The sequence below is a fragment of the Podarcis cretensis genome (assembly GCF_951804945.1).
Source record: "Podarcis cretensis genome assembly, chromosome: 1".
NCBI lineage: Eukaryota > Metazoa > Chordata > Lepidosauria > Squamata > Lacertidae > Podarcis > Podarcis cretensis.
Genome location: NC_137170.1, coordinates 120,955,541 through 120,973,005, shown reverse-complemented (window position 1 = coordinate 120,973,005; position 17,465 = coordinate 120,955,541). Strand labels below are relative to the sequence as shown.

The window sequence follows — 17,465 nt, the reverse complement described above, 5'->3', positions numbered from 1 at the left end:
GTTTAACAAATCATGAGTTATTCTATATGTCTTTATAGCTCAACAAGCATCTGCGGTGAAGAGGCCAAAAAAATGATTGTTAAGAAAGGATACTCAGTTTGCACACAATACCAAACCATAGTTAAAAAACAAAGCAAGTTTGTGAGCCAACAAACCATGGCTTCAGATTGTGGCTTGTTGCCTGTAGCCCAAGTTAAGCTGCTGGATAGGGTTAGCACAATCAAACAACCCATGGTGTAATATAAAGAGTCAGCAAATTTTAATCACAGTTTAACACAGAAAAGTTAGAAGCCAAAAGGCGCTGGAATCAATTTGCTCATAAAACAGTAGGCAGAAGTCATTACTATTTCCCATATACAGCTGAAATCCAAGTATAGCTTTTTTGGGGGGAAATGTACTGCTAAGTAATTCTGAGTCAAAACAGCATTTTCTGAATTCTTCACATTTCAACCACAATCCAACAATGTGATCGAAAACAGATGACCCTTCGATCATTTTGGAACGCTCCTGAATACAAGCAAGCCCATTTCAAGCTAGAAGTTGTTGTGCCAAATCTAATGTATGTAGTGCATGAATTGCTAGGTGCACTGACAACTACAGTGACAAAGTGAAGGAGAAATGAAGTCTGTCCTGTTTCTGAGTTAAGCTTTTTTAAAAAAACCTTATCGTTCTAAATGTGTGTTTTACATTCTTGCGAAGAATTTGATGCAAAGATCTACTTTTAGGCATGCACAAGGGATTATAGGTGTCAAGTGCGAATTCTTATGCTGATATGATGTGATGGGTCCTCGACTTTTTAGAAACCCCTTTTTTTCGGACGTAGTTGCCATGTAACGTAGAAGGCTGCTGCTTGAAAAAGCGCACTCCTCACCCCCACCCCACATGAAACTAGCTGCACCATTCTTTGAATCCCAGGCATAACCTACATTTTACAGTCAAGTACTTTGGAGAAATCACAAGTAATCAGAAAGCTGTTGTCTTTTTGAAATTACAACCCTACAACCACATCCTAACAGAAGCTCTATTGTCAATTTTTTTTTTACAATCTTGAGAAAAAGAGAATGCACACATAAAGTTTTAGAGCTCAAATATACCAGCGAACGTATCTAGGCAGCTTACGAAATTGAGGCACACATTAAAAAAATTAAAAATAGAGTTATTAAAACCAACCAAGATCAATTAAACAAACTAAAAAATTATTAGCAGAGGCAGAACAAAACAGCTTACAGAGCAGGGGGCAAAACGTTTATCTGGAAATGTACTGAAACACCTAGGATTGTATTTAATGCTGCACCAGCAGGGTTCTGCAGGAGCAATGGGATTTCCATTTTCTCTCTTCCCTTTGTGCCCCCAAATGTGCTTTGGAGTGTCTGTCAATCATCTGGAGCAGATTTTGACAATGCAGGGGGGGGGTGAGGCTGGAGGGGACAAGAGAGGAACAGGAAGTTCCATTGTGCACACTCAAGCCCTTGTGCCAGTGGAGCTGCAACACTGGATATGGCCCCTATGGTTTGTTTTGAAAACAAAAGTTTACCAGGCCTGGGTGAATAAAAAGTTCTTCACCTGTTGCCACAAAGATCATAAGCAAGGTGCCAGGCAATTATCTTTCTGCAGAGGCTGTTCTATAATCAGGGTGCCAGCAATGACAAGGCCCTGCCTTTTGTAGCCACGGTTACACTTCACTTGAGATGGCATAGTGATCAGGGCCTTTGATGAAGGGACTCTTTGGGTAGGTTATATATAGGCAGAAGGAAACAGGTATTTGTATGACTGAAAAAAAGCCATACTGTTACTTGTTGATCGCACCAATGTTGTCTGTGCATTAGCAGAATAGACATCTGCTCACACAACAGGGACTTCACCTTCCTGTCCTCCTCCTTGCAGTCCTCCATGTGCCCTCAACATCTGCTCTAGAGGGTTTGGGGCCCCATAAGAGTGGACTTTGGAGGCACCCAGGGAGGTTGCGGGGAGTTGGAGAAGACAGTTAATTCCCATTACAGGGCGTCTACATACGTACAGCTGAATTTCACCAACAGAAGTTTTACATGTCATTTCCACGTAGATTTATGGAAAGGTTCGCAAGCTGGAGAAATTCCGAGGTGTACAGAATTAGCTATTCCAAGAAATGAAAGGAACCTTTAGCAGTACAGCTGCTAAATAGTATATAGTCCTATTTAAGGGTCACAGCTTAGGAATAAAAGGTATTACCAATCAACTCCAATCTCATAATAAAATAGACAGACATTTGATTAGTCTTTGAAATGAAGCCATCACCGAAAATTGCACACATAATAGTGCAGCTGTAATTCTGGAAGCCACTATGCACTGAAAGAATTTAAAGATGAATAATTGATCTGCATTAACTAAAAAAGTGTTTTATTGACAATATCCTAATATTTCAGATAGCGTTATCCAACAGAAAACTAAAAGTGGTTAGCAAACCTTCCATTTGAATAGAACCAAATCTACTCATACATGACCAGCACAGCATTTATAATCTTCCTGCACAAACACTAAAATATTGGTTCTTTCCAGATCTTCAATGTAGAACCATTCAGGAAAATCTCACGGGCATGCACATTTCAAGAATGAGGCCTAATGTACACAAGTATGAAAAAGAGTTACAACAATCTTACATAAGAAGTGGCAGTTTAGTTGTTTAACTACTTCATACCTCTGATTCTTTGTCACTTAGAGATCCCAAGCTTCCAAAACTGTGATTAGAACTCTCATTATTTGTTGAGGCCTGTTGAGAAACAGAGACACTATTTGGCATACTATGTTTCAAACAGCTAGTTAGAAATTATATAATATTAAGATAGTGTCAGAGTCTGTGCTTCCAGAAACTACCACCTACATGCATATTCTGGTCACCATGTGAACATAATTAGAGATTCTGGCGTAGCCAATAGCTTGTGCAACTACTTCCAGAAGATGCTGCTAAAAGGAGCTCCAGGTATTGAATGAACTTCAGCATTTTCTCTTGTACCTCATTGTGACATTTTGCTTAAGACACTTGCTGAGGTAGATCATCACCACTCTGTTGAAAAAGAGCACTTTATGTTGTACAGCTAATATTTTTACTTACCTTTGCTCCAACACTACAGCTTCCTGTACTCCCAGTGCTTCCACTCACTACTCCTGTGAATCTAGCCTCTAACAATTCCTGCCTTCTTGGATCCAGGCTATGAAGCTCATCCATTGCACCTAGAAGAAAACATTTCATATGTTATAGAATGTGTAACTGCAACCACGTGCAATCTTAGAATTCCTACATTTTAAATCAGTACATGCAGTTCCCGCTTACAGAACACAATGTGCTCCCTGGAAATCGTTTGTTAGGTGAAAGTTCGCATAACGAGTCCATGATTTCCACTGAGTCTTTTGCGAATATATCTAATCCAGGATTTGCTCAATGTCTGTCCCCATTCCCTTTATGGTTTCTTCCTAAAATGGCTGCAGCCAACCAGCAAAAGAGAGACAAAGGGAAAACTGATTTGTCTGATCTCTCCTGCTCTCTATTTTGCCTGATCTCGCTCCCTCCCTGCATGTTTTCTGCCCAAAAATGGCTGTCACTGACCAGCAAAGCACAAACAAGCTAGGAAGTAAGGAACTGGACAACTTCCAGTGGGCTGTATAGCAAGGTCTAGGCCTAATTCTTTGCATTCAGATAAGTGAATTTCTGCACACTGAACGGGCAGATAGCGGGACTCGCATGTACTACATTACACAGTCTTCCTTCAGAAAAGTGTATATTTCTTCCAAGTAAAGTCACTGGTGCTCCATCTGCATAGATGCCCATCTTGAGCACAATCCAAGATATACCTGCCATATATGCTATCCTAAGCTGGGAAAGAAATTACACAGAATTGCATAGCTATGCTCAATAGCAATGTTTTTCAGAAGATAAGCAAAGCCACTAGGCCTCAAAAATGCTGCAAAGTTTATGTTATGCATTCTGTATTGCTTGTAGGGGCAAACTACCAGCTGCACACAACTAATAATAATAATAATTTATTATTAATACCCCACTGATCCAGCTGGGTTTCCCCAGCCACTCTGGGCAGCTCCCAACAGATTAAAAACAGAATAAAACATCAGACATTAAAAACTTCCCTAAACAGGGCTGCCTTGTGAGATTTGCACTGGCTGCCAACGTGCTACTGCATCAAAGTCAATGTTTTGGTAGTAACTCAAAAAGCTCTATACAGCTCAGGAGCAGGTTACTTGAGAAAACTTCTTATCCCTTATATTCCCAGTAGGTCATTGCATTCAGCAGGAATTTCACCTTAACGTCTCAAGAAGGGGCCCACTCCATAGTCTCTCAGATGCACTGCCCATTTTGTGGGAAAGCATCCCTGTTGTGATAGGGACGCAGGTGGCGCTGTGGGTTAAAGCCTCAGCGCCTAGGGCTTGCCGATCGAAAGGTCGGCGGTTCGAATCCTGCTCCCGCTGCTCGGTCCCAGCGCCTGCCAACCTAGCAGTTCGAAAGCACCTCCGGGTGCAAGTAGATAAATAGGGACCGCTTACCAGCGGGAAGGTAAACAGCGTTTCCGTGTGCGGCTCTGGCTCTGGCCAGAGCAGCGATGTCACGCTGGCCACATGACCCGGAAGTGTCTCCGGACAGCGCTGGCCCCTGGCCTCTTAAGTGAGATGGGCGCACAACCCCAGAGTCTGTCAAGACTGGCCCGTACGGGCAGGGGTACCTTTACCTTTACCTTTATCCCTGTTGTGATATGAAAAGTGCCCAATATCTGTACTTTCCAGAAACAATTTGGAGCCCTCAGTGGCACAATGAGTCTGGCTTTTAACCATAAGGTTGGTGGTTCGAGCCCACCCAGGATTCCTGCCTTGCAGGGTGTTGAACTACATGACCCTTGGGGTCTCTTCCAACTCTACAATTCTAAGATTCTATAACTGAAGACATTTTTGTTTTTCCAGCCAAATGAAAACCTGCCTTAAGCATTCATTTTTTATTGTTTTTAAACCTCTCTCTAGTTACTGTTTTTCTATTTTTAAAATAACATTTTAGCTGTTTCACGGTATGTTTCCAAATTGCCTTGAAATGAATGTAAAAAATGATTATTAAGTCATAGCAACAGCTATCCTGACTAGTAGCCACTGATTCTTGTTCACACAACATTGTACGCAAGACCACATTGTAAGCCAGCTGCTTTCTTCAACCCTGTGCTGAGCGAAGGGTTGGCTTAGAATGCCATCTGAACCCAGTGTGCCATCTGAACTTATGGTTAAGCTCTCTCCCAGCTAACCACGAACTTTAGCCAAGAATAAGTATTGTAATTAGAGATTTACTTTTCTGGCATATACATCAATCCTAGAGATCTTCATAAGACACATGCTGTACAGGGCTTTCATTGTTTGTGAATTGCTGCTTGCCTAATAATAATAATAATAATAATAATAATAATAATAATAATTTATTATTTATACCCCGCCCATCTGGCTGAGTTTCCCCAGCCACTCTGGGCGGCTCCCAATCAGTGTTAAAAACAGTACAGCATTACATATTAAAAACTTCCCTGAACAGGGCTGCCTTAAGATGTCTTCTGAATGTCAGGTAATTCTTTATCTCTTTGACATCTGATGGGAGGGCGTTCCACAGGGCGGGTGCCACTACCGAGAAGGCCCTCTGTCTGGTTCCCTGTAGCCTCACTTCTCGCAATGAGGGAACCGCCAGAAGGCCCTCGGCGCTGGATCTCAGTGTCCGGGCTGAACGATGGGGGTGGAGATGCTCCTTCAGGTATACAGGACCGAGGCCGTTTAGGGCTTTAAAGGTCAGCACCAACACTTTGAATCGTGCTCGGAAACGTACTGGGAGCCAGTGCAGATCTCTCAGAACCAGTGTTATGTGGTCCCAGCGGCCACTCCCAGTCACCAGTCTAGCTGCCGCATTCTGGATTAATTGCAGTTTCCGGGTCACCTTCAAAGGTAGCCCACGTAGAGCGCGTTGCAGTAGTCCAAGCGTGAGATAACCAGAGCATGCACCACTCTGGCGAGACAGTCCGCGGGGAGGTAGGGTCTTAGCCTGCGTACCAGGTGGAGCTGGTAGACAGCTGCCCTGGACACAGAGTTAACCTGCGCCTCCATGGACAGCTGTGAGTCCAAAATGACTCCCAGGCTGCGCACCTGGTCCTTCAGGGGCACAGTTACCCCATTCAGGACCAGGGAATCCTCCACACCTGCCCGCCTCCTGTCCCCCAAAAACAGTACTTCTGTCTTGTCAGGATTCAACCTCAATCTGTTAGCCGCCATCCAACCTCCAACCGCCTCCAGGCACTCACACAGGACCTTCACCGCCTTCACTGGTTCTGATTTAAAGGAGAGGTAGAGCTGGGTGTCATCTGCATACTGATGAACACCCAGTCCAAACCCCCTGATGATCTCTCCCAGCGGCTTCATATAGATGTTAAAAAGCATGGGGGAGAGGACGGAACCCTGAGGTACCCCACAAGTGAGGGCCCAAGGGTCTGAACACTCATCCCCCCCACCACTTTCTGAACACGGCCCAGGAGGAAGGAGCGAAACCACTGTATAACAGTGCCCCCAGCTCCCAGCCCCTCTAGACGGTCCAGAAGGATGTTATGGTCGATGGTGTCAAAGGCCGCTGAGAGATCCAGCAGAACTAGGAAACAGCTCTCACCTTTGTCCCTAGCCCGCCGGAGATCATCAACCAGCGCGACCAAGGCAGTTTCAGTCCCATGGTGAGGCCTGAATCCCGATTGGAAGGGATCCAAATGGTCCGTTTCCTCCAGGTGTGCTTGGAGTTGTTCAGCAACCACCCGCTCAATCACCTTGCCCAAGAATGGCAGATTTGAGACTGGGCGATAGTTGGCCAAATTGGCCGGGTCTAAAGATGTTTTTTTAAGAAGCGGTTTAATGACCACCTCTTTCAGCGGGTCTGGGAAGGCTCCCTCACAGAGGGAAGCATTCACCACCCCGCAAAGCCCATCGCCCAGCCCTTCCCGGCTCGCTTTTATCAGCCAGGATGGGCAAGGATCAAGGAGACAGGTGGTCGGTTTCACTCGTCCAAGCAGCCTGTCCACATCCTCGGAGGTAACAGATTGGAATTGATCCCATATAACAGGACCAGACAGAACTCTAGCACTCTCCCGCCCTGGCCCTGCTCCCACTGTGGAGTCTACCTCCTTCTGAATCTGAGCGATTTTATCTGCAAAAAACTTTGCAAAAGCAATGCAGGAGATCTTGGGGTCCCTACCAGGCCCCGGTGGTACAGGTGGTTCCGATAAACTGCGAACCACCTGAAAAAGTCTCCTGCTGCTGTTTTCTGCAGATGCAATGGAGGCGGCGAAGAAGGCCCTCTTCGCCATCGCCATTGCCACTTGGTAGGCTCGACGTTGAGCTCTAACCCGTGTCCGGTCTGATTCAGAATGAGTTTTCCGCCACCGGCGCTCTAGCCGTCTCAACGATTGTTTCATCACCCTCAGCTCCGGGGAAAACCACGGGGCTGTCCGGGCTCCATGCAATCGGAGAGGGCGCTTCGGAGCCAGACAGTCAATAGCCCTGGTTAACTCCGCATTCCAGCGTGCCACCAGGGAATCAGCTGAAAGGCCATCAACTTGGGATAAAGCATCCCCTACCACTCTCTGGAAGCCAATTGGATCCATTAAGTGGCGGGGGCGGACCATCCGAATCGGTCCCACCTCCCTGCGGAGGGGAAGGGTTGCGGAGAAGTCCAGTTGCACCAGGAAGTGATCTGACCATGGCACTTCTTTTGTTTCGCTTTTAGTTAATGTCAGATCACCAACATCCGTAGAGGTAAACACCAAGTCTAAGGCATGTCCGTGGCTATGAGTTGGGCCAGACTTATTCAGGGACAGCCCCATGGAGGCCATGCTTTCCACGAAGTCCCGAGCGGACCCTTGTAAGGTCGTGTCGGCATGGATGTTAAAATCCCCCAGGACAACCAAGCTAGGTGTCTCCAGGAGCATATCCGCCACGACCTGAAGCAGCTCGGGCAGGGAATCCTTGGTGCAGCGGGGAGGTCGGTACACCAGTAGGAATCCTGTACTGCCCCTATTGCCCAACTTCCAGAACATGCACTCAGAAAACTGGGTCTTCCCAATAGGACGCCTTCTTTTGGTAATCTCTGCTCTTGATGGAGATGCTGGAAGAGAACATCCTGATTCTTCTGTCGTTTTGGCCTGACCCCTCCCTCATAGTCTACCTCATGGGTAGGCAAATTAAGGCCAGGGAGCCAGATTTGGCCCAATCACCTTCTAAATCCGGCCCACGGATGGTCCAGGAATCAGTGTGTTTTTACATGAGTAGAATGTGTCCTTTTATTTAAAATGCATCTCTGGCTTATTTGTGGGGCATAGGAATTCGTTCATCCCCCCCCCCAAAAAAAAATATAGTCTGGCCCCCCACAAGGTCTGAGGGACAGTGGATCGGCCCCCTGCTGAAAAAGTCTGCTGACTCCTGGTCTACCTTTTCACTTCTCCCCACAATTCACTGTTACTGACTAGGGGGGAAGCAGCTTATTGCCTTGCTGAGAGAATAAAAAGATAGAAGTAGGTGCAGCAGAAAGAGCAAAATACCTGCTGTGGATGCCCAAGCCTCAGATGAAAAATCTGAAAGTTTGGGTGACAACTAAATTCCAACAAACCGAGACTCACAGAAGGAAGTAGAAACCAACCAGATATATTTGAAATTTTGCTTGTATTAAGCTAAGGCATTTATGGATTTAAATTTCTTAAATATGTCAAACAGAACAATTTTATATTCCATGGTTATAAATGTTTTGTTTTACATTATTAAATCAGTAAAGTTTAGTTAAGAAAACAAGCAGTTTATACGAATTTATTTTTAAATTTGTCTTAACTAGCATATCCAACAGTTACAAAAGCTTTTGTAGTCAACAGCCTACTTCATCAGATTCATACATTTACTAGAAACTCATATTTCAAGATTTCTATAACGGCACAGTCATATTGGAAGCTTTTGTTAAATTATTACAATTAACTGTCCCTTGAAAACAGAACAGCTTTTATTTATCAGAAACGCTTTTGCTTTTACCAATAAATTTAGATTCTTCTCTGGATTTAAAATATGTGGCAATGGTGCAAAGTTCAACAGTAGCTAGGGTAAACTGATGAAAATTGGGTGCCCTACCAGTGTTTTCTTCTACTGCACTGTCAACACTGGATAATCGCCCTCCTAAACCAAAATTGCCTGCTTTTTCCTTTTTAAAGGTAAAGGTAAAGGTACCCCTGCCCGTACGGGCCAGTCTTGACAGACTCTGGGGTTGTGCGCCCATCTCACTTAAGAGGCCAGGGGCCAGCACTGTCCGGAGACACTTCCGGGTCACGTGGCCAGCGTGACATCGCTGCTCTGGCAAGCCAGAGCCGCACACGGAAACGCCGTTTACCTTCCCGCTGGTAAGCGGTCCCTATTTATCTACTTGCACCTGGAGGTGCTTTCGAACTGCTAGGTTGGCAGGCGCTGGGACCGAGCAGCGGGAGCGCACCCCGCCGCAGGGATTCGAACCGCCGACCTTTTGATCGGCAAGTCCTAGGCGCTGAGGCTTTAACCCACAGCGCCACCTGCGTCCCTTTTCCTTTTTACTGCCATCCAAAAGACTGCCTATTAGTCCATTCCAGTGTGGAAGAGACAGCATTTCAGTCCTGTAATCACTTTTCAAAGCATGCTAAGTCAAAGCATGTTAAGTTTAGATGCTTAACACACACTGAAAATCTAATGACCCGTTACGCATCCTTCAAGTTGTAGCACCAAACAGTAAAACAGCACAACCTTTTGTTCTACTTCAACACATGCAAGAAAAAGAAAAGAAATAGTAAAGGGCAGATGCATGAAAAGTGACCAGTTTGAACCAGCTCTCTACTAGTTGCAATACTAACACAGACCGTTTGTAGAATATTAACACATACTATTCAGAAAGGAAAAAGGAAAAAAGGGAAAAGGAAGAAAGGCCATTTTGTTCCATGAGAAAGTAATCTAAAATCCTCTATCAGGCAATACCTTCATTTGAACCAAGAAAAATGTCACAGCATAGTGAGATATCTTTCAAGTTCTACAGTGCTCTTCATTAAGTTGGATGTTAAATAGTCAAAAAGCTGCTGTGATAATGAAGTCATGGTGTCTGCATTAGTCACAGTCTAAAGATGGAGTACAGGAAAAGATAGCAGACTTAATTAGATTAGGCTCTATTAGGTACTACACAGGTTACAATGTGCACAAAAGGCTGCTAGGGCATACAAAAAAATAGCTGATCCATTTCTGAAAATGTAGAATCCAGTCATTACCCAGATTTTTTTCACAAATACCCTGACTTTCTTTCCGTTGTCTATGTCTTGGAGAATACTGAACTTTGCTGAAGATAAGACTCTAATTCTCACCTTCTCTCTTCAACTAGTGAATAATTGTAATATATTTACTTTTTTACCTGACACATCTTAAAAAAGTAATCTGCAATTTTGTCAACTTTAAAACTAGCAAATTCTATTTTGTTTTCCGCCTACCCAAACTCCTGTATATTTTGGTGGTCCAGCTGCATTTTATATTTACAAAAATGGGAGGAACAGACCAGTGCTCTCGCTGAAAAATCTGTATAGCACCAAGTAGAGCCTAATCTACGTTTTGGTTGGTACAAATAAAAGGCACTGTCTAACCATGAATTTTTGCACAGAAATGAGCATCTGAAGAGCCAGCCATTTCTACACAAGGTCTTTAAAATTTGAAGTACAGTGGTACCTCGGAATCCGTTCTGGAAGTCCGTTCGACTTCCAAAATGTTTCAAAACCAAAGCACAGTTTCTGATTGGCTGCAAGAAGCTCCTGCAGCCAATTGGAAGCTGTGTCAGACGTTCAGGTTCCAAAGAACGTTTGCAAACAGGAACACTCACTGCAACTCTCACCGGTTTGCAGCGTTCAGGAGCCAAAACGTTAGACTTGCAAGGCATTCGGGATCCAAGGTACGACTGTATCTGAAATCCAGACAAGCAGACTAAAACAACAGAACAACCCAGTTAAGCTGAGCTGTTAGAATCTGCGCTCAAGGCGGCTCACGCTACAACAACCCATTTAAAGCAAAATGTTTGGAGTTTAGATTTAGTGTTTCATTGTCATCAGAAGTAGTTTGTAAATGTAAGCTATGTTTATATAAAATCTACAAGCCAATCTTTGTGCTGTTGCTCAGGAATCTAACTAAAACGCTACAAGAGGCTTTGTTTGTTTAAAGATGTATCAGTTGCCTGCCCAAAGCAATGCAGAACAAAAGAATAACAGGAACTATTATCTACAGTGGTGCCTCGCAAGACGAAATTAATCCGTTCCATGAGGCTCTTCGTATAGCGGTTTTTTCGTCTTGCGAAGCAAGCCCATTGACAGCTTAGCGGATTAGCGCTATTAGCGGTTTAGCGGCTTTTAGCGATCAGCTGTTAAGCGGCTTATCAGCGGATTAGCTGATAAGCGGCTTAGTGGCTTAGGAAAAGGGGGGGGGGACTGCAGGAACTCGCAAGACATCTTCGTCTTGCAAAGCAAGCCCATAGGGAAATTCGTTTTGCGAAGGGCCTCCAAAACGGAAAACCCTTTCGTCTAGCGGGTTTTCCGTCTTGCGAGGCGTTCGTCTTGCGGGGCACCACTGTACTGCGGAACTATACACCTTACAAATAATATCAAACAGCTCCTCAATTTGATTCATGACTAAACTTGGACTACTCTAAAGTATTCTCAAAAAACCTGAATAGTATAATCAAGTTCCTGTAGCAATGAATACATCTGCTTACATAAACTCAGAACTGCCGTAATCTTTGTTAAGAGTACAAGCATAGCTGGATATTGCTGTGCCGCCAATGGCCAAGGAGCCATTTTGTGTTCCAGGAAAAGCATGAATAATAAGTACTGGGATAGGTCTTATTGCCTCAGGTATGTAGAGAAGGAAAGTACAGTATATATGTTCTTCTAATGGATGGACTTATGCTTCCATATCATCTACCAGTGCTAAGATTGTGCCATGAAAAATTGTAAGAAATAAGCCCAAGTTTTATCTTTGCTTTCTAAAAATATTGAAATTTAATTTGACTTTTATCCAAATGAGTACAAGGGGGGCGTATTTATCTACTAAGAGTATTTATAGCCCACCCTTCCACTGAATTTGCAGCACCCAGGGAACAAGTTCAAAAACAATCAGATGTATTTTATTGCACTTCAACTTTGGGCAAGCAAGCTGCTTAATTTTATAAATATCACCCATTCATCCTCTTACACATGTCTTCACTGTTGTACAATTTCAGGAGTCGTATAATATAAAAAACTTGTTTCATATAATGCAACGACAGATGTTTCATACACACCAGCAGTTAATCACTACCCACTGTCAATAAGACTATAGAAGCTTGCATTGAAATGATCAATATTTGGTTCTAATTTGGCTTGATAAAAATCAAGGTTGTAGTATCTTTCCTTGCTAGCTCTTTTCATTTCTCTGCATGTACACACCCAGAGAGCAGGCTAATCTTCTTGTTTACAGCATTAATTCTCCATTCTGCATGCTTCTGTGCCAAAAGACATGTAAATTTCTCCTCTCTTTAAAATCAGTGAGTGAATATGGAGATCTGCACCGTCATAATGAACCATTTTCTCAATTTCTACCCAGAACTGAAATATGTGGCATTGCCTTTGGATAAATTATTTCCAGGTGTGAGCTACAGTGTTTTCCTATCCATAGAATTATTTTCTATCTTGGATACCCAACAGGGGATCCAGTGTGGTATAGTGGTTATCGAGTGTCGGACTAGGACGTGGGGGACCAGGGTTCAAATTGCCACTTGACCATGAAGCTCACTGGGTGACCTGGGCCAGGTAGGTAGGTAGACAGATAGACAGACAGAAGGAAATGTCAGGGAGAAGTGTTCAGGAAGCCTGAGGGTTCAGTAAACATGAAATCTCTCTACCCTTTCTGTGCTTCAAATACTGCTATCTCTTCCCTCCACTTTAAAAGAATTCTGCAGGGATTGGAATTCTAACATGTAAGAATGCCACCAACATGTCTAGTTGCCCCCAGGTGACTGTTTCATTAGCAACATGTCTTTAGTTGGTGCCTTTGACATCTGCTGAATTTCCAAACTTCAAAATACCTTGCATTGATACTAGATACAAGCAGCAGCAGCATCTCAGGAATCAAAGGATCATAAAAAAGTATTTCCCTCAATCTGTTCAACAATAGCAAGTTAAAGGGGGAAAGCAGATCAGAAGAATTAGCAAAACTGGCTCATAAAGGTGTCAGCAGGATATCGTTTCATTGATATATTATCCCCACTGCCAATGGAAACACAAGGCACCAATAAAAAAATCAATACTGTCTCAACTGCTTTTAAATACCTTCCTGTATCCAGATAAAAAGCTCCTCTCACCTAACCTCCTTCCATTTTTAAGAGAAGCCTTCTCAAGTCAACAGGAGTAAATCATTAAGGAAAACGAATTGTACATGTTCTAGCCATGCTCCAATGCACAGTGATCTCCCCAAACCTTGACGTAGGAGTCAGCTGGGCTGATTAACTCCATCATTTGCCTCAAGTAAGCACCTTTCAAATACAGTCTTCACTCCTATCCCATGAAGATTCTTGTAACATTAATAAACATGACTTCTTCCAAGGAAAACATTGCCTTTTTTGATGCGGCAGGCAGTATTAGTCTGGTGTTTGTTCATACATAATCATTTACCCACAACAGCTTATTCATACTTGCTTGTAAAGACACTTCGACTAGCCTCCATTATCTATTCACTAATACAAATCAACTATGCCCTCCGATCAGCTACACCTGAATCAAGAGAAGACACTGCATTTCATCACCTACATCTGAGACCCACAGGTCAAAGACCTTGGACTTTGAACTATATACAAGTAAGAATAATTAATAGTACAGAGGGGAAACCGTAGTGGCTACTAAAAATAGAGCTACTGGCAGCTAAAGATTGGCTACCAGTTGGATACCAGAGATTGGCTACCATATTTCTGCAGGCCTGATATAAGTGATACACCACAGAAAGAAAAAAACTCAAGGTTCTCAAACCTGATATGACCAGATTACTGTACCTAGATTTTTATTAACTCAATGAATTTTCATATGTTCAATGTCATCAGGATTTGAATTCTATGCAAGGAAAACTAGTAAGGGATATATACTGGCAACTATAGTGGTACCTCAGGACTTGTGTGGCACTGTGGTCTAAACCACTGAGCCTCTTGGGCTTGCCGATCAGAAGGTTGGCGGTTCGAATCCCTGCAACAGTGTGAGCTCCCATTGCTCGGCCCCAGCTCCTGCCAACCTAGCAGTTCAAAAGCATGCCAAAAAATGCAAGTAGATAAATAGGTACCACTCCGGTGGGAAGGTAAACAGTGTTTCCGTGCGCTGCTCTGGTTTCGCCAGAAGCGGCTTAGTCATGCTGACCACATGACCTGGAAAAACTGTCTGCAGACAAACGCTGGCTCCCTCGGCCTGTAAAACAAGATGAGCACCACAACCCCAGAGTAATCTGCGCCTGGACTTAACTGTCAGGGGTCATTTACCTTTACCTTTTTTACAGTGGCACCTCCGTTTAAGAACAGTCCTGTTTACGAACGATTCTGTTTAAGAACTCCACAAAACCGGAAGTAGTGTCCCGGTTTGCAAAAAGAATGGAATCCAAATGGTGGAAGGGCACCGGCGGCGGAAGGCCTCATTAGGGAAAGTGTGCCTCGGTTTAAGAACCAACTTCCGGAACAGATTAAGTTCGTAAACTGAGGTACCACTATAATCATTATCTCTGAAGACTATCAATCAGACAGAACTGCTCATACAGTGGTACCTCGGGTTACATACGCTTCAGGTTACAGACTCCGCTAACCCAGAAATAGTACCTTGGGTTAAGAACTTTGCTTCAGGATGAGAACAGAAATCATGCTCCGGTGGTGCGGCGGCAGCAGGAGGCCCCATAAGCTAAAGTGATGCTTCAGGTTAAGAACAGTTTCAGGTTAAGTACGGACCTCCAGAACGAATTAAGTACTTAACCCGAGGTACCACTGTAATAAAGCACTGCAGCATTTACTCTTAACACAGCTCCAAACAATGAAAAAACCTATTCCAAGTTTTTATAATAAAAATATTTTACTCTCCACACTGAAATGCCTATTTTATACAGGACTGTGATATTAGCTTCAAGGGCAATCCGTAAGAGCAAACTTCATGCAAGAGATCTGGCACACAGTTAAAATTTGTCCCTTGAACTTTCATGGTCACTCTAATTTAGAACATTAAACTCTTCAATGTAGGGGGCCTATATTTTTCTCTTATGCAACTCTTACTGCATTTCCACACTGATGAGACTTTTTTATAAAAAAAAAGCAATAATAACTATCATTAAGTTATTTGACCTCCCTTAGAATTCAGAGAAGCAGGCAAAAATATATCCAGTTGTTTCATTCTCCCACTTTCACACACAGAGATACAAAGGCTCTAAAATTCTATGGTGTTTTTTTTCTTCTTCTAGAGAGCAAATAAGCAAACGGCAGGTTAACCAGAGCAGTTAAGGAAGGTCTTAAAGCCTTGTTCTCGAAAATAATCGAAGATCATTACTGCAATTTTCTCAATTTTTTGCAAAGGTGGATTATGCTACTATTAACGTACTTTCAGAACTCAGAAAATATATGTAAAGCTTGATTGCTACAAATACTAGTTAAGCATAAAGCCATTCTCACAAACGCCAACTAATGGGACAGGAAAAGTGGTAATGGCAGGTTTAAACATGCACGAACTACAACATACTTTGCATTGCATCATCTTCTAAAATGCACATCAAGTATTGACATATACATATATTAGAATTTTCTGCAACTTTTGATGTAGATGGCTACGGAATGTTGACACAAATGGTATCTGGAAATTCACTGAACTGCTTGGGAACAGCTCCAAGTGTGTGTTTTTGTGGTGTGTCTGTGTCCTATACAGTACAGTAATGAGTGCTTTTCCACTATTGCTCCAGGAATTGCTTCAATACAAAGCAGCTTTTGTTTTCGTGTTGGTTGAAATACTTACAAATCTTTGCTCATAAAAATCATTTTCCTGTAAGAAGGAGCACTAGTATAAACTCCAAGCCATTCTGCCTCAGAATATCCCTGAACCAACCAGCTCCTAAGACACCTTTCACCTGCTGACATTTTGACTACTGAAATGAAAACCAGTCTCCCACAGCCTTCCAAAAGGCCAAACAAACATTGACAGAAGTTCAGTTCATGAGCCTTGCGATTGCTTCCCACAAAGTTCAAGACTGGGATTCATCCTGCATCTTGGTCCTCACAGCTAGAGATGGTAGGCATTACGAAAGTGCAACAGCAATGGGACATTACTACTGCAGTCACTTATTTGAGGGGCAAATATGTTACTTCATTCTCTTGGAATACCTAACTTCCTTCCTGAAGCAAAGTTTAGTGCTTCACATACCAACCGATGAAGGACGGGTTGGTCAACACATTATTTCATACATTAAGGCTTCATTTGTGTTTAATAGTTTACTGAAAGTCATCCTGATTATGTATTTGAAAGGCAAGGTGTAACTAAAAATAATAAATAAAACATTGGCTCAACCAGGTTCCTATGAAAACTCAATAAACTGATATATACACTGAAATACACTGGTAAACCATTAGTAAATGTCTTTAAAGCATCTTAAGTCAAACACAACTGGCTAATCCATTATTGCCAGGGGATTAATAAAACCATGTTCATCCATGAGTTGATTGTGGATGAGGGAGCTTTGACTTCTGCATAGCAAGGGGTTGGACTAGATAACACTAGCAGTCTCTTCCAATTCTACAGTTCTATGATTCTATGATCTGGCTTGTATTACTGAGACCTGAGAGTGTTGGACTGAATAGATTTGACTCAGCTTTGTCCAGAAGGCATCAACCTTGATTGAAGGATCAGAGAGGCAGAAGTGGATGTGGTCTGTAATATTTCCATTTTGCTCAACAGGAAACTTCGCCACCTTGTGAAGGAGGGCATCTGGGTATTGGGAGGGGGTGAACTAACCCTGTTGCCATTGTCAGATTATTATCTGGTGAAGTTGGGTATTACAAACTCACCCACCTGCTGCAAGTGTAGGGTACCCTTTAGGGTGGTCCACTCATGAAGACTTAGGAAATCAAAGGTATTACTGAATGTGCTTTGGGGATTCTCAAAAACCCAGAACCAGCAAAACTGTCAAGGTCTTGGTTTGGTATGGAATGACAGCCAGGCACATTGACATAACTGTTCCTGAGTGCCCTCTCTGACACTAAAGAGTCCTGAGGACTCCCTAAACAGGTCGGGGTACAAGTGGTATATGACCCTGTATAAAGCTGATTGGACACACTAGTTCCTAAAAATATTTTTCTAGAAATGTTAGCACATGTAAGAACTCAAGTCGGAGATTATCTATTCTCTGTCTTT

General features: G+C 43.1%; 1 protein-coding gene across 2 annotated transcripts in view; it reads right to left on the bottom strand.

Moving 5' to 3' along the window:
* TLK1 (tousled like kinase 1) overlaps positions 1 to 17,465 on the bottom strand; it is a 72,060-nt gene that overhangs the window by 33,385 nt on the left and 21,210 nt on the right. For both annotated transcript variants that reach the window (XM_079977877.1, XM_079977878.1), the window contains exons 2-3: positions 3,089 to 3,207; positions 2,675 to 2,746 (exon numbers count right to left, since the gene is read on the bottom strand). In XM_079977877.1, coding sequence (XP_079834003.1) covers positions 2,675 to 2,746; positions 3,089 to 3,207 — 191 coding nt within the window. The remainder of the gene's footprint in view (positions 1 to 2,674; positions 2,747 to 3,088; positions 3,208 to 17,465) is intronic.